Below are 18082 nucleotides of genomic sequence, written 5' to 3'. Positions count from 1 at the left end.
TCCTACCATGTCTGCATCTGGTCACCTGAGCGCTCTCCAGGATTACACACTACTCCTCCCTTATCTCTCCCACCGGTGTTTCTACTGCGCCACCTCTAATTCCTAAACATCCCCAAATCTTTCCCAGGAAGCCCTGGCAATCCAGACCACTGCTGTTCCTCGCCTCCAATGGCATCCAGTTTTACCATCCCTTCCCTGTCTATCTGCCACCATGGTGAGCACACGGTTCCTCCGTGGCCTATGGCCATCGGCAATGGCCCCCTCATACCATCTCTCTCCTGACAGGTCCATCTATACCCCTCCTCACGCCCAGCTGATTCCCACACATCCCCCAGCACTTAGCTCAGGGGCCATCTCCTCATAGAAAGGTTTCTCCTAATGGCTTCAGAGGCTTCCCCACTAAGGAAGAGCCTTTCCCTCACTATGCGGTCCTCAGCGCCTACAGCCCCTCTGCATGAGGCACTTCATCCTGGAATTCCAGCCAATACTGACGAGCGCTGACTAGGTTCCAGGCACATATTTAAGCCCTTTACACACACACGTTCATCATTAGACAGCCCTGACAGGTTGGTACTCTTAGTATCATCCTTCCTTTCAAACTGAGAGACTGGCACAGAGTGGCTGACAAACTGCCTCAAAGACACACTGCAGAGCCACGTTCTGCACAATGGCTGTGTGAGCAGGAGTCCGTGTCAGCCCAAGTCTCTTCCCACCATGTCTGGTGTGTACTTTACACAGGGAGGAAGGGCCCTATGAGGATGGCAACGTTCATCTTTGCACACACGCCTGACACACCACAGGCACAAACACACGCCTGGGACGTGGGGGCGGGAGGTCTACACCTTCATTGGGAGCTGGCCTGCCATTCTGAAAAGCCCCAGAAAACTGTTCACTTTCGTCATACCTTCATTCTATGTATTTTGTTTTTCATGCAACGTACCCCACTCTGAGATTTAACCCTACTACTAAAAGCCAAAGATCATTCTAGGCAGAAGAATTTTTCCTTTAACTTTCTCCAGAGAGAAACAAATCTATCCGTTTGTCTGTGGAAGAGTTTATGTATTTTCTACTTTAACACAGGAGTCTTGGACCTAGAAAGACTCGAGAAAATGACATCCAGCTCCCCCTTTCCTTTCGGAGCCAGGAATGGATGGTGTGTCACTTTGCAGCTGGAGAGAGACATCAGCCCTAAAGGTAGGCTGGGTTCCACCATGCTTTCTTGAGGTTTGTACACTCCTTGAAGCTGGGTTTCTGACTTGCCAATAACTAACCTTGCCCCTGCCTGGCTGAAGCAAATGCAGATTGCATCTGAAAGAGGATTTCTAATTAAGCGTACAAGTGAATGAAATATGACAACAAAAAAACCCCCCAAAACAAAAATAAAGACTGGCAAAAGCTGACTGTATTTTCATTTCCTTGCAAAACTTTCCAATCCAACAAAAATCTGATAGCTACCCAGCTAAGTTTATTCCAATGGTTTATATATCTAGGCAGGCTGGCAGAAAAATTAAAAGGAAACTCAAGACCCACATTTATGTAAATCCTACCTGAAAGTTAGTCCACATCTCATTTGTTCTCATCTAAGATTTAATATTTACACAGATGATAGAGTCAAGACGATAAAGTCATCAAAGGAAATCTGTGCATTTTCTACGAGAAAAATTCCCAAAGGCAGAACCGGACCCCCCAAGATTCCACCTTTCCCAGCTGTGATGTCTGTGTTCTCGCCGCCCCACCCTCCTGCATCCTCATCTGGATCCCATGAGTATCTCCTAGGGAGGGAGTGCTCCCCCAACCCTGCCACCATCTCCCCTTAGTCTTTCTGCAGAGGATGCCACCCAGAACAGATGAGACAGGCAGTCCTTCCCCAAGCAGTCAAAATCAACAAGAACGTCCCCAGACAGGCCCTCCTCTCCGCTACAGATAAGCCACAGTGCCGGTAGGGGAAGCCACAACGAGTCCTTTGTAATAAGCATGTTGTATTTGGGGAAATTGGAAAACGAAGCCCTCTGAAAATGCCAATAGGTCAAACAAACCTTGTAATGACTTTTACTTGGGAATGCCATATGACGTCTGAAGTGGTCTCCAGAAATGGTAGTCTAACCTTTGATTCTAAAATTATTGAGACATACAATTTACCTGTAATATAGTGAAGTCAGATGATGAAGTATCTAAATTGTTTAGGGTTTCTTTGTCCTCGATCTGTAAAATAAACAAAAATACAGTTTACAATGTCAATATTAGGTAACACGACAGTACATCTGTAAAATGAAAACTAATAGCCATGAAAATCACTTATGACAAAATTCTAAACATGATGCAGGAATCCAAATAGCATTATAGCTTGACTTCACCTCGATTTAAAAAAATGTTATACATGTATATAGTATTTGCAAACAGACTGGGAAACCCACCATGGTAGCACTGAGGGTTTTAAGATATACGCCAAGGGAAGAAAGAAAAACAAAGTTTAAGTTAAGCAGAAAAGAGATTAAAATTAGACAGTACACAGACTCTCCCAAGTCAGTGGGAACACTAGGTTTGGGGGCTGCTCTTCTGTGAACGATGTCCAGAATCAGACTGCAGAATGGATTCTTGGATTTCTGGGGCCACCACCACTTCTCCAAGCCCAAATGCTACTGCTACTGAGCCCGCTGCCCCAAGGTGATTCTGGCCAAGACCGAGATGGCATGTCTGAGTACCGGCCTCCTAGCCTCATCAATTTCCAAACTGGAGTGAGGGGAGAGGAACACAGGGCTGCCAAGGCAGGTGGCCCACGGAGGCCCGTCTGTTGGGGAAAAATGACTGGTACGCTGACCTTCTATGCCACAAGATGAGCTCTCCCCAGTAAGGTGGGGATTCCCCACACACATAAGGGAGGTTCATAATGTTACTGTTGTGAGAACCAAAATAATTTAAACTGCTTGCAGTGAAGCCCCAAGGTTGTTATATTTTAGGCAGGAGGAGTAATTTTCAAGTATTTTAGCAACAACATGTATGGCTATATTACGTTTATCCGACGAGGAAACCACCCTTGCACCACTCCTTCCTTCCCCTGATGCAAGCGTCTTCGGAGAGTCAATGCGTGCTCACAAAGAGTGCCGCACACATGCATGCGAGACCACCTCTCCTTTCTCTATCCACACTGAGTGGCAGCACATTCTGTCCCCTGCCATATTCTCACCTCCCTCGTGAAAATTGTTTTAGTTCATATGAATCTACTTATCTCATTTACATGGTTATATAACAGCAATAATTGTATTACTGGAAATAGTAATACAATTTTACAGTTAATGACAACAGCCCTATGGTGTTGCTAAATGCCAGGCACAGTTCTAAACCAGGGTCGGCAAACTTTTCCTACCAAGGGCCAGACAGTGAATATTTGAGACTTTGCAGGCCAGACGGTCTCTGTCATGACTACTCTATTGTTTGAGAAATCAGATGTCATGGATGACTGCCACAAACAGGTATGGCTATGTTCCAACAGCTTGTTGGCCAGTTTGATGACTTTAGATCTAAGCTACTAATAAATGTTCATCTATTCAATCCTCCCAAAACCTATTATTTTTACAAGTGAGGTCCAGAGAAGTTAAGTAATTTGCCCAAGGTCACTCAGCAAATTAAGTGTCAGACCTCTAGTGAATGGTCTTAATTCTTAACTTACCCTACACACCTCCACTAATTTTAATTAACCATCACTGGCAAACATGTAGTATGTTTCCAGGCTTTTATGACTGAAGGTATTATTTTCTAATCAGAGGGGGGAAAAACAGCCTTCAGAAAGAGCAGCTAATAAGGAAGGGTATGTACTTTGTGTCACTGCTCTAGTGTTTTGGGTACTTTCTACGAAGCCAGCGAATGAGACTTATACCAAAAAATAAAATTACACAACCTGTTTGTATCAAAATGACAGTCAATTCTCAAAATCAAACTCACCATTCAAAGATGACAAACTACTAACTCTCAGGATACTCAGAATCAGTTCTAAGAGGAAATGCAAAAATATTCTAACGAATGGCAGAAGCGGATCCACCAGCAAAAAACAGGGCTTCTTTCCCTTGGGGCGACTCAGTATACTTACTGCAAGAGATCTGAGAGCCACTAAGAAATCAAGGTACCTCCCAGGAACCAACACGTAAGGATTGCTACTGAGATGCCTAACAGCTGCTAATTTTCACTGCCTTTTCGGTCTACCCGACAAACACTCATCCTCACAGAAATAAGCTAATAAATTATCTGCACCAAGTCAACACGATGTAGGAGCTAAGCACACCGACTCTGGACTTAGCCTGGTCTTAATTCTTATTCTCTTCGGAGCTGTGGGCTGCCTGGAGAGACATCTTTACCTCTTTACTCCCAGATTTCCTCAAGTGGAAAATCGCAAAATATCATCTGCATATGCCCTGTTCTTGTTAAAGTATTGAAGGACATCTGCCTAATTCCTGGCAAACTGAATTCAATAAATAGTACCCATTATAATTGTAGTATAATTAGATTTATTTCTAAAATGAAAAAAACTAAAGCTCTGAAGACCATGTGAAAGCTTATTTTATGAAAGGCTGACTAGGAGGAAGGCATGGATCAGCTCTATCAGGAAAAGGTCAACTTTCAACCTCTATTTCGCTATTTTCAAGGCATGCGAACCATACCACCACAGACAAGCTCCTGTAATAGGAAGGTCTCTGAGAGCGTCCCTGAAATGTTTAATGATGCATTACGCAAACAGATAGCACATACTCCTGGATCTCATTGAGACACCTCTCAACAAAGTGTTTTCAGATTGTCTGGATTTTACACATGAACAGATTAAGCACAATCCCACTGAACTAGCAATAAAAGAGCTCAATTCCAAATATAAATCTTATCATCTCTCAGGACATTTGAGGAACGGATACATTCACGGGGCATCCTAGAGAGAGACACTGCCGAGTTACCTACAGCATGTTCTTGAAGCTGCTCAGGAAGCTCCTTCATTTCTCCCTCGACTAGCTCTCTACTATCGGACATGGACTCTGGGAGGTTATCTGCATCATCGTCTTCTACACAGTCTGCAACACTTCCATTATCGATTTCTGCTTCATCCAGTACACTGATATCCATCATGTCAATGTCTTGCAAGTTCTCCAAACTGGTTTCAACATCCTCCTGTGGCAAAACAAAACACAACCATCACATGACTGCCGTAGGTCGATCCACCAAGTTGATTCACTGACAAGGCTGCACATACCTGTCCATCCCCAGAGTTTTCCTCCAGTCCGTTGTCTTCCACACCCTCTTCTTCTGGTTTACGCCCTGAAGAGAGAATAGTTTACAGCACCAGATCAATGATCTGTATCTTCTAGAAGCAGTAACTTTTACAGGCCCTAAGCATCACAGAAGCAGACACCAACACCTGTAGCACTTCCCAATTTAGGAATGGTAATCCTGGAGGGTAAGGCCTTTCAGGACAGAGCAGCCCACGCCCCCCCCCCACCCCCCTCAAGCAGAAGAGGTTGTTCTCATCAAGTGGCTGTGCAAGTATAAGGAGCTGGAAATGAGTACTTGGTAAGGTCAAGGCAGATCAGACCTGTTTTAAAGCCTGGCCTTCACGTCAAGTAGCTTTGGCTATGGGGAAGACAGTATTTCATACAGTGTGCTGTTTTTTAGTTAAGAAACATGGGGCATAGGGGCGCCTGGGTGGCTCAGTCATTAAGCATCTGCCTTCGGCTCAGGTCATGATCCCAGGGTCCTGGGATTGAGCCCCACATCAGGTTCCCTGCTCAGCGGGAAGCCTGCTTCTCCCTCTGCCCCTCCCCCTCCTTGTGTTCCCACTCTGTCTCTGTCAAATATCTTATAAAAACAAACAAAGGGGCATATTTTCCCATAGAAACTGACACAACAAAATATAAATAAGCAATAAGAAAAGTCATCCATAATTTTACCACCTAGAGTTAACCCCCATGTTACACTGACATACAGAGACATCCTCCTCTATTCTATATATATATATATATATATATATATATATACATGCACTATACTTGCTGTATAAAATGACACTGCACCACCATTCTGTGACCTTGTCACTTACTATGTTATGAACTTATTTCCATATTCTTTAACAGCATTATACAGAGATACCACCATTGATCTAATTAATACGTATGCGTGGAAATTCAAGAAAATGCTTATAAAGATGAACATCCTGGCAGTTCTTTTCGTACATACGCAAATACCATTTTAGAGCATATTTCTAGAAATGGCATTCCTAAGGCAAAGGGTGTGTATATTTTTAAGACTTTTATTAAAAACAAAGAACCCACATATTATCAAGATGCCCCAGAGGAAGGTTGTTCCAATTCATACAGCTCCATCAACAATGAATAAAAGTGCCAATCTTTCTGAATCTGTTAAAACCAGCTTTATTTCTTACCCTTGCCAATGTTCTAGGCAAAAAGGAATACCTTTTTAACCTGAGTTTGTCCTTAGGTTGAGTATTTTTGTTCAGGAGGCTGGACTCATTTTCTGGCTCACATTTCAGTTTTTAGACAGATTTGACTCCGTTGCTTTGAAAAATGAGGAAATCATTTCCCCTTAACTTCCCTCACTCAACCTTTTAGTATTTCTTACAGATAGGTTAATTTTAGAACATTCACAATCTGTTCTGAAGACAACAGTTCACAGTGGGCAGGCACATTCATCTAAATAGCATTTTATGTGGCGATTTGCCTTTATTTTTTGTATTAATTATAAGGATAAATAAAAAAAATAGAAAAATGTAAAGGATAATAGAAATGCCAGGTCTGAAGAGAAAATGGAAATCACTAGCCATGATAATAATGAAAAATGTAGGGGAAAAGTGAAAATTCTGGCCTAAGAACAGGCCTGCTAAAATTAAACTGATTGACTCTTTTCATTGTGAAGAATAAAATCTCATGAAATACGAGACCAAGTCTCAAAAGCAGAGTGTAGTACACAGGAAGGGTATGTGCTTTGGAGCTATAGCTCCTTACCACAAAGGCAGTCCTCAACTTCTTTTGTGACTTAGTCACAAAACAAAAAAAACTCACTTCCCTCAAGACCTTTTTCCCAACATGAAGATGAATTTCTTAAGGCCATTGTTTTCTCAAGAAATGTTAAGAGAAATAGACATTAACTTGCTTTTATATTTAAGGATTAAGCTTGTAAGGATATGAAATGTGTAAAATTCAGGGCAAAAAAAGGGGGGGGGGAAGGAGGACAAAAAACCCAAACCTAATCATTTATACCATAATTGAGGTTTTTTAAAAAACCTCTCTCAGGGATAAGAACTTCCTTATTACACGTGTTACCTGATTTTTCCATAGCTCTTTTTTTTTTTTTTTACAGACTCTTTTTTTTTTTTTTAAGATTTTATTTATTTATTTGAGAGGGAGAGAATGAGAGACAGAGAGCACGAGAGGGAAGAGGGTCAGAGGGAGAAGCAGACTTCCTGCTGAGCAGGGAGCCCGATGTGGACTCGATCCCGGGACTCCAGGATCATGACCTGAGCCGAAGGCAGTCGCTTAACCAACTGAGCCACCCAGGCGCCCCGCCATAGCTCTTTTTTTTTTTAAAGCTTTTATTTATTTATTTGCAAGAGAAAGAGAGAGCACAAGCAGGGGCAGGGCAGAGGGAGAAGCAGGCTCTGATGCGAGGCTCGATCCCAGGACCCTGGAATCGTGACCTGAGCTGAAGGCAGACACCCAACCAACTGAGCCACCCAGGAACCCCTGGTATTTCCATATTCTGATTTCATTCAGAAATATCTTTCAGGAAATCTGAAAGGTTTTTCAGGAATACATTATTTAAAAACACAGATCATGACACTAATAGAATTCAATACATTATGTGCAAATAGCCTTAGTGGATGGCTGGGAACACCACTGCCATTTAGTAATATCTAAGACAAAATATGCCTTGAGCTTTAAAAAATGTCTGGAACTCAACTCAATGATCTCTATGTAAATATACAAGGAAGTTGCACTAGCAGCATTTCCACAGATTTATATTTGATAAGGCTGGTATCATTCTAGAATATATACATTGGTTTTTATCCAGTTCTATCCTAGTTACTAGGAAAAATCTAAGTAGGTCACCACAAACTTGCAACCTTTCTTTCTCTCTCCCTTTCACAAGAGAGGCAGCAGGTTTCCAACAAGCAAAATCAGTTTTCAACTTTCACAACCACCTTTGCTCCAGAGCAGTAGCACAGATTACTGCAGCCGAAACCTCTTGGGGGAGGGGGAAATGCTCTCAAGTAAGAAAGGACCAGAAATGTCAAGGGAATTCATGGTCTTAAGAACATTTAGTCTTGGGGCGCCTGGGTGGCTCAGATGGTTAAGCATCTGCCTTCAGCTCAGGTCATGATCCCAGGGTCCTGAGATGGAGCCCTGCATCAGGCTCCTAGCTCAGCAGGGAGGTCTGCTTCTTCCTCTGCAGCTACCCCGTGCTTGTGTTCCCTCTTTCACTATCTCTGTCAATTAAATAAATAAAATCTTTAAAAACAAAACAAAACAAAAAAAACCCTTACTTTAAAAAAAAAAAAATTTAGTCTTCAGTATATATAGAAAACATAACCCTGGCTGGGAAGCTTATCAAGAAGCACTATTTGGGAAAAGGCACCCTACTTTCTAAAAAAGAAGGAAAAAAATGCGCTTAAACCAATGCAGAATTGATTTGAATGAAAAATACAGCTGTCTGGAATAAACCAGAATGATGTCTTTTGTACCAAGGGAAAAGGTGCCCCTCAAATCCTTTCTCCAGAGGAAAGGTCCTCTTCGTTCACAGCCTCCAAACTCTAAGGCATGGCTCTACTTGCCCTGCTCTGGCATCCCTAACCTGTTTCTAGCTTCCATGCCTGGGGTTCCAGCTCCTCCTCCTGGCTGCACTTCTGCCTCAGGGATCATCTCCAAACTCACCGGTTAGACCGCCTCCTCTGACTTCTGCTCGGATTCCCCCACAGCACCCCGAGCTCGGATTGCCCCACAGCACCCCGAGTGGCCTAATGCGTGTGGGCAGGTTACTTTTAAAACGTATTTGATTATACAAATACATTTATGTAATTATACGCTCAAAGAGTCACTTATTTCACTGTCAATTTTACTTCACTAATAAAAGATTCATGCTCATAAATATTTTCTTGCACTACGTATTAATCCATCTCCATCTTTTATTTCATACTGTGAACGTTCCTTAGTTTAGTGACCCCAGCACAAAGAGGCTTTATTAATTTACCATATCCAACAACTGCCCACTTCCTCACATCCTTGTTAATATGGGATATTAGGAACGGTATAAATTTTTACAAGTGTCAGAGATAAAAATGATAATTCTATTTTTATATGCTATCCTTCAATTACTAGCAAGAGAACTTCTGTATACAGGTCATGTTTGTTTTTTATCTGTGAACTGCTTATTCATAGTCTCTACTTGTCAACCGGACTGCATGTCTTCTTTACTGAGATATAAGAATACTTAATGTTTTCTAAATATTCATATTCTATAATACTTTTTTCTAAGTCTGTTGCATCTGAATTATTTGTCTTTTGCTGAGAGGTTTAAACCTTTTATGCAGCTGAGTTTATTTGCCTTTTTGTCTTGCTTTTAGTGTCATTTCAGGTCTCCCTGACCACGGTGACTATGAAAGTGCTATCCTAGCCAGAATTTCTATTTGCCATGGAAGGAGGAAGAACAGACCTTTCCCCACCATGAGATAGAACAGCCAACTGTTCCAGCATCATCTACTGAAAAATCCTTAGAGCCACCTTAAAAAAAAATATTTTAGGGGTGCCTGGGTGGCTCAGGCATTAAGCGTCTGCCTTCGGCTCAGGTCATGATCCCAGGGTCCTGGGATCAAATAAATAAATAAAATCTTAAAAAATACATATTTTTTAAGTAGGCTCCACACCCAACGTGGGGCTTGCACTCACAACCCTGAGATGAAGAGTTGCTCGCTCTAACGACTGAGCCAGCCAGGCAACCCCAATGCCACCTTTAAGATGAACAAATCTTCAAACTTCCCAGTGTTTGGTATCCTACTATTAAAATTAGAGGAACTCTACATCACTGATTTTTCACAATTTTGGTTATTCTTTTTTTTTTTTTTTTAAGATTTTATTTGACAGAGAGAGAGACACAGCGAGAGAGGGAACACAAGCAGGGGGAGCAGGGGAGGGAGAAGCTGGCTTCCCATCGAGCAGGGAGCCTGATGTGGGGAGCCCAATGCGGGGCTCGATCCCAGGACTCTGGGATCATGACCTGAGCTGAAGGCAGACGCTTAACGACTGAGCCACCGAGGGGCCCCAATTTTGGTTCTTACACACTTTCTTTTTAGATAAGCTTGGGGCTAATCAACAACTTTCTAATACGAGACCATCGCATCTACGAAAGAAAACTTTCTCAAAATTAGTCATGTCACAGGTCTTAAATATTTCCTTTTATTTTGCCATTTAAGAACACTAAAACATAGATTTTTTTATATCTTGCTTAACTCTTTGACTCACAAGTATCACTTCCACTTGCAAAATCCAAGAGAATCAATTAATAAACAATTTTAACTAGCTAGCAAATTTAGTTGGTGCACTGCTATTAGCCAGAGCTTTATTTTTTTCAGATTTCGGAAGCTGTCACTGGCTAATTTGATTGTTTCACCAGGATTTAATTTCATGAGGCATATTCAGTCCAAAAGACCTTACAAACCCAGCACTTGCCTACAAGGTACCACTCTCCACAAAAAAGAACAAGGGTGCCTAGAAGAAATGGCTGATTCCCAAGGTGCGGCAGGAAAGTACAAGAGACTGGAATACTCTATTCTGTCAGAAAGTAAGGAAGTGCTCAAAGAGTGATATGGATATGTCAAAAAGATACACAAGTCAGCTTGAAGGGCTCTCACTGGAACAATCTGAACATCAAAATAATCATCACAAAGGTTTATAACTTACTGAACAAAGTAAGAACCTCTAAGTTCACACTGATAAATAAGGAAGAAGGGCAAGCCATCCCTTATGGCAGAAAACCAACTAATAAACGTAGATAGTATAAATTTAGAAAATCACCAGTGGATGGGGTGCCTGGGTGGCTCAGTTGGTTAAGCGACTGCCTTTGGCTCAAGGTCATGATCCTGGAGTCCCGGGATCTTGTCCCGCATTGGGCTCCCTGCTCGGCAGGGAGTCAGCTTCTCCCTCTGACCCTCCCCCCGTCTCTCTCTCTCTCTCTCTCTCTCAAATAAATAAATAAAATCTAAAAAAGAAAAAGAAAATCACCAGTGGATAAGAATCAGTGGGTGCTAAAACTAGTGGAGGATGAACAAGATATTTACAGAAGTCTCAAGGTATCTTCCCCACAGATACAATTACAAAGGGTAAGATAGTAACTTTCCAATGGAGAAACCTGACCAACAGCACTTTAAGTTAGTTACTCAAATGCACAGCATGTGCCTCCAGAGAATATGCTGAGGAAGAGAATATGGAGGATGAGTAGTTTCTGGTTCTGCTGACAAAAGTACATAATTTGAACTCAATGAGAGGAAAAAAAAATGAATGAATAAACAAATAAACCCCAATTCAAAAAAACCTTCAAAGCCTTCAAAACAAATGGTCTGTACGCTTCAAAAATGGTAATACAGGAACACAGTAAGTCTTAGAAACTGCCCCAGATAAAAGGAAACCAGAGAGACACGACAACTGAATGCAATGCATGACCCTGGATTATTTTTCCTTTTGAGTTATAAAAAACCTAATATTTAAAGATGTCAGCTTTGGCAACTGTATCCATGTTAATGTCTTGATTTTGACAACTAGGGCTCTTTAATACCCTTGCTGTCAGGCAATACCATAGTATGCGGGGCAAAGGGGCCCATGCCAACCATTCGTTCTGAAGTAGTTCGGAAATGAAAAAAAACACACATACACACATAAGGAGGTGGGGGGAGGATAAAGAAATTTAGTAAAATGATAACATCTGAGGAGGCTGAAGGACACATGAACATTTTTTCTGATTCTTGCATCTTTTCCCTAATATTAACCTGTGTCAAAACAGACACACAGCCCAGCAGCACAGGATCAGAGGAGAGCTAGAAAGCAAACATAAACTTCGCTTTTCCAGTTAAGTTTACTTTTCTGATAATTACTTCAAAAGATTCTGCTTAAGAGATTACTGGTATGAAACTACTCTGGAGAAGTGCTGAGATTGCCTGACATACACTCCAGGATTGTGACTAAAATAGTGAGTATGATTTCAAAGCATTTTCAGTTTCTTCAAATTGGGTCAGAAGAACGAACCTTATTTTCATTAAACTCTTGCTAATATGTAAAAGGTTGTCGAAAATAATTCAATAGAACATAGATACTTGCCGTACCAAATATCAAAATATACTGTAAAGCTCAGGAATAGAACAAATTATGCCAAGCAAAGAACCAGACACAAAAGAATTTGTATTGAATGGTTTCATTTTACACGAAGTTCTATGACAAACAAAAATAACCCATCATAAAGTAATCACAACAAACTTTTTTTGGGGGGGGGTGTTAGGGGGCTTAAGGGAGTGTGACCGGGGAAGGGCACAAAGAATCAGTCAGAAATGGTCCATACTTTGATCCCTACCTACCTCACACCATACGCAAAAGTAAATTACAAATGAATTAAACAACCAAATTAAAAAAACAAAAGCATAAATATTACTCTACAAAGTAGAACGTAGAATATTTTTTATAATTTTTTTTTTTGGATTTTATTTATTCATCTGAGACGCAGAGAGAGGAGAGAGCCTGAGCAGGGAGAGAAGCAGAGGGAGAAGGAGAAGCAGGCTCCTTGATGAGCCAGGAGCCCGATGTGGGGCTTGATCCCACGATCCTGGGATCATGACCTGAGCTGAAGGCAGACACTTAACCATCTGAGCCACCCAGGTGCCCCATACTTTTTATAATTTTAAAGCAAAGGAGGACATTTTATTTTTTTACCTTTTTAAAATAACACTTCAAAAAAAGATTATCTATTTAGAGAAAGAGTGTGCAAATGTGCAGGAGCGGAGGGGAGGGGCAGAGGGGGAGGGAGAGAATCTCAAGCCAACTCTGCACTGAGCCTGACGCGGAACTCCATCTCACAATCACCCACAAGATCATAACAGGAGCTGAAATTAAGAGGCGGATGCTTAACCGACTGAGCCACCCAGGCACCCCAAGGAGAGCCTTTTAAAACACAACATAAACTCTAGAAACCATATAGAATAGGTTGACAGCGCAGCCTGTATTAAAGATTAAAACTTGAAGGACCAAAACATCACAAAGAAGTTGAATGACAAACTAGGAAAAACAACTGCAACATTTTAGAGAGCAAGCCCTCAGAAGTCATCAGTAAGACAAACTCAGCAGAAAAGTGGGCAAAGGGCATTAATGGCAGTTCAGAAAATACAGATGGCCAATTACCAGAAGCAGTTTAACCTGTAAAGAGATGTAAATTAAAATTTTACCAGTGGAAAAATGCAGATAAATGTAATACTTTTCTCCTACATAAGAAACAACATGTAACAAGATAAATAATCCTCAACGTTCAGTGAGAATTTAAACAGGCACCCCTCACCCTGTTGTTGGTGGAGATATTAGCAGTACAGCTGGCTGGAAGAACTACTTGTCAGTAGCTATTTCAAAATAAAATGCACATATCCTTGAGCCCATAATTCTACTTCTAATTAAGTTATCACAAAATAGGGCACCTGGGTGGCTCAGTCAGTTGAGCGTCTGCTTTGGACTCAGGTCATGATCCAAGGTCCTAGGGATCAAGTCCCGCATAAGGCTCCCTGCTCAGCTAGGAGTCTGCTTTTCCCTGTGCCTCTGCCCCCCTCCCCCCAACTGCTTGTGCTCTCTTGCTCACTCTCTCTCAAATAAAATATTAAAAAAAAGTTATCAAAAAATGTGTTGCTTTACACAGAGACATTTCTGGTTCGTGGCAGCACTGAAAACTGGAAATGCCAAGTCAAAACTGGAAAAAGTCTCAACAGTTTAATAACAAAGGAGACTGATGAACCAAACTGTGGTACATTGATAAGAAACGTTACAATAAGCTCTTTAAAAAAAGGAGACCTTTTTATACTTGCAGGCACTATGGAAATACGTCCTTAACGTGGTAAGTGAAAGAAACAATCTAAAAAATATTTTGTAAACTAAGACCTTTTCCTTAAAAAAAAAAAATATATGTGCATAGTTTTTTTTTTTTTTTTGACAGAGGGAGACAGCAAGGGAGGGAACACAAGCAGGTGGAGTGGGAGAGAAACAGGCTTCCTGAGGAGCAGGGAGCCGGATGCAGGGCTTGATCTCCAGACCCTGGGATCATGACCTGAGCCGAAGGTAGACGCTTAACCGACTGTCACCCAGGTGCCCCTTTATATATTTATTTCTAAAAGACCACATATGCACATAAAAGTCTGGGAAAGTATGCCCAACCTTCTAATAATGGGTTACCTCCTTACTAGAAAAAAGAAGCTTCTACATTTGTGTTTAAAAAACAAAAACACTTAAAACAAGTACTTTTTTTTATCAAAAAGAAAACACAAAAAGAGGTCCAACAGGCTCTATTTTCCACCAGTATGACTGTCTTTCTGTGATTTTCCAGTACTCTTTACCGTGGCAAAGACATTTACTTGGGCAAAGCCAAAAATGCACAATGTACTATGGACCACAGAAGTGACTTCATTCCAAAGTGAGGTCACCTGATTGCTGTTGTCCAAGAGCTTACACCGCACAGTGTGGCTGACATTGGTCCCTGCTTCTTAGACATTTCAAACCCAATTCTTCACCACTGGCCAGGTAATACGAATATTTCATTTTGTTTGGGGGCCTGAGCAACAAAGCCACCAATTACCAAGAGAACTTTTAGAACAGTTCAAATGCCCAGTTTTAGCTGATTCTTTCTTAAAACAGTAATTGAGGGCGCCTGGGTGGCGCAGTTGGTTGAGCAACTGCCTTCGGCTCAGGTCATGATCCCGGAGTCCTGGGATCGAGTCCCGCATCGGGCTCCCTGCTCAGCGGGGAGTCTGCTTCTCCCTCTAACCCTCTTCCCTCTCGTGCTTTCTCATTTTCTCTCTCTCAAATAAATAAATCAAATAAAAAAAAAACAGTAGTTGAATGTTACTGAATGAAATTACTGAGTAAATATTAAAGAAGAAAGACAAGGAAGATAGAGCCCCTCCCCTCAATAATCTCATTAACATGGGGCAGAGTGACATTAATATTAAAGCTAGGTCTAAGGGGTACCGCCTGGGTGGCCCAGTCGGTTAAGCATCTGCCTTTGGCTCAGGTCATAAGGGACCCTGGGATTGAGTCCCACACTGGGCTCCTTGCTCAGCGGGGAACCTGCTTCTCCCTCTGTCTGCCACTCCCCGCTTGTGCACTTGCTGGCGCGTGCATATGCGGGCGCTCTGAAAAATAAATAAAATCTTGATAAATAAATAAAGCAAGGTCTAAGGAACCAGGTCATCACTGTGCAGAGGGCTGAAGGTGGGAGGACTTGCTACTGGTGGGATCACAAGTCATCTGTTGATGAACAAGGACCTGAATGTAGACACATGGGGAGAGGGGGTAGCCAAGAACATAAGCTTAGGCAAAAGAGGACCAAGAGAGGGAAGCACATGTTCGGGGCCTGACTAAAGCCCAGGATGTAGTAGAGGAAAGGCTGAAGGGGAGAAGAGGGAAACGGAGATTTGGGTCAGATGATAAAGATCGCTAATGCCACGTGGAATGAATGCATCATTTACGCACTAGGCAATTTTGAAAGCAATGTCTGTGAAAGTGACAACTGTTTTGGCCAGGTGGTGTTTAAAAGAGAAATCAGAGAAATAGGAGACCCAAGCAGTCCTAAATACTCTCTATGTAAACAAGGTTAAGAGTCTGGATAAACAAGGGCTGCTGAGAGGCCTAATGAACCAATATGTAAATATCCCTTCCATTCTGTCTGAATTCCCAAGTACCAGAAAAACAAAATACACTAGAAGAATCTTAAAGGAAATGCAAAGTTTCATTCCAGGCCCTTAGATGTACAGGGTAGTTCACAGACCCCAAACACAGCCAACTAAACAGGCTCATTGGCAAAGGAAAGAATTGTGAAGAAAGTTCTTAACATTAGTAGTGTTTATAAAATCCTTCCTACCTTTGCTGGATCTCTTTGATGTCTTCTTGTTTCCTTCGGAGGTAATTTCAATTTCATCAGGATTACCCCCCTCATCTTCAATTGCCTAAAGAGAAGGTTAAAAAAATAGTTTACCAAAAAAGGCAGCACGCAGACTCGACTTTCACAGAAACTTCAGGTTGCTGATCTGGAAAGGGCTTCCCCCCACCCATCTGTTGTCTTGCTCTACCTTGGAACAAAGACTGGAGTCAACTTATTTCTTAGTACTAATATCACCACAATCTAGTCCATCCTGGACTAGGGACCCAAGGGAACTCAAAAAGGAAAAAGCACACTCTTCCCTTTCCTATGACTTCACCCAGCAACGTGTTGTTTGACCCTCTGTGACTCCCTTTCCATGCCATGCCTACACTTGGCACTGTCTGGACAGAATACTTAACTAACACTCACTCGGCTGAGATCGTACCGTGTGTGGCATGAGACTGGACATGACCCATACTACCTCAGCAGATCACTCACATCTATGACTGACTTCAAAGGTCTTGCTCTTAACCAGTAGCAGACCTACCTGAAAGGGTACAGAATTATAATGATCTCTTGGCAAGCCCCACCTCCCACCCAAGAACTCATCATTCCTTTGAACAGCCCGCACCCACACTCAGCACAGCACATAGCACCAAGGAGGCCTGCAGCAAATGGTTACTAAGCATGTCATCAGTGTTATCCTTGGACACTGGGTTTCGCTTTTAGGTTTTACTGATAACCTTTTCTCTCTTTACTGTACTATCCTGTGAACACAAGTTCTGTTTAAACCCACTTCAGATAGCATGTTTTATTTGTAGACGGTTTCAGAAATTCAGATCTTCAGGAGTTTCTCAGCATCGAAGTCTGAATTTGCAATGGGGCTTAGGGACTCCACATCTGAACTGTACCAGGAACAAAGAAAATCTCTCTTCTCTCCGAAGCCAGGGTGAGGAGAAGGAATTGGGGAGTTCTGCTCTGGGATCAAGGAAAACACAACCAGAAAGTCCCTCCCATTCTTCCCGGCAAAAGAGGATTCTGGAATACTGCTAGAACAGAAAACTGCCCCAGACAGGAGGTGCATCATTTTGCCCCTCAGTATGTCTCCTCTGGGTGCAGTGTTTACAGGATCATCCCCAGGGACACTGTGGGCTATGAGTCATCCTTACAGAGCTCGGGATGCTACTCTTTGTTCTCCTTCCGCCTTTTCCTCATTTGCCCTTTCTGGAAAAATGGCAAAAAAAAGGGGGGGGACACTAAACTAGATGGTAGAAATAAAAAAATCAGTAATTCTAGACTCACTTCGATAAGGTAGCATATCAACATACAGACTGATGATATTTATGTCCTATGACCACACCCCTAAGAAAATGAAAACAGGGAGAAAAAATGAAGAATGGCTCTGAGAAAATAGTGATGGAGGATCCTTGAAGTCACATACCAGTTGCAGCCACCAATCTGACAGGAAGGTTCAATGCCATCCTATCAGCTTTGCAGTCTTGCAGACTGTGAGTAAAAAGGATAAAGGTCCCAATTTGGCTTTGCTGACTGGAGGCCCTGGTGGCAACCCTCAACCTTCCAGCATTTTTTCTAGAACGTCTTGGTTGATGAACTACCTGCCCCAACTTGAGTAAAAGAAGTTAGTATCCATAGTGAAACAAACACAAGTTCAAGTTAGAAAAGCCCAACTGACTCTGGACTAATCAACCCACCATTTTCGAGCCCCAGCTTCCTCATTCAGAAAATGGGAAACAATCCCTACTTCCCCTTAATAGCAATGCGTAATAATTGATGCCCTGGTCTTCAGTTGTTTGGGAGCCAGGAGGGTGCAAAGAGTCACAAATCACACCAGTTCGCAGGGGTTGCGGGTAACGATGCTGAGATTACACAGGAGAGGTCCCAAGACGAGAACAGGTCAACGGGAGAAAAACAAAAAAGCCAA

At 42.1% G+C, this 18082-nt stretch overlaps 1 protein-coding gene across 4 annotated transcripts in view; it reads right to left on the bottom strand.

The window, feature by feature from the left end:
• SAFB (scaffold attachment factor B) overlaps positions 1 to 18082 on the bottom strand; it is a 36346-nt gene that overhangs the window by 16857 nt on the left and 1407 nt on the right. For 2 of the 4 annotated variants that reach the window (XM_035722262.1, XM_035722263.1), the window contains exons 2-6: positions 16141 to 16225; positions 5231 to 5295; positions 4942 to 5148; positions 2140 to 2202; positions 1548 to 1580 (exon numbers count right to left, since the gene is read on the bottom strand). In XM_035722262.1, coding sequence (XP_035578155.1) covers positions 1548 to 1580; positions 2140 to 2202; positions 4942 to 5148; positions 5231 to 5295; positions 16141 to 16225 — 453 coding nt within the window. The remainder of the gene's footprint in view (positions 1 to 1547; positions 1581 to 2139; positions 2203 to 4941; positions 5149 to 5230; positions 5296 to 16140; positions 16226 to 18082) is intronic. The other 2 variants (XM_035722264.1, XM_035722266.1) reach the window with 1 other exon arrangement.

The sequence above is a fragment of the Zalophus californianus genome, chromosome 1 (assembly GCF_009762305.2).
Source record: "Zalophus californianus isolate mZalCal1 chromosome 1, mZalCal1.pri.v2, whole genome shotgun sequence".
In the NCBI taxonomy this organism is placed as follows: domain Eukaryota; kingdom Metazoa; phylum Chordata; class Mammalia; order Carnivora; family Otariidae; genus Zalophus; species Zalophus californianus.
This window is presented reverse-complemented; position numbering and strand designations above follow the sequence as displayed.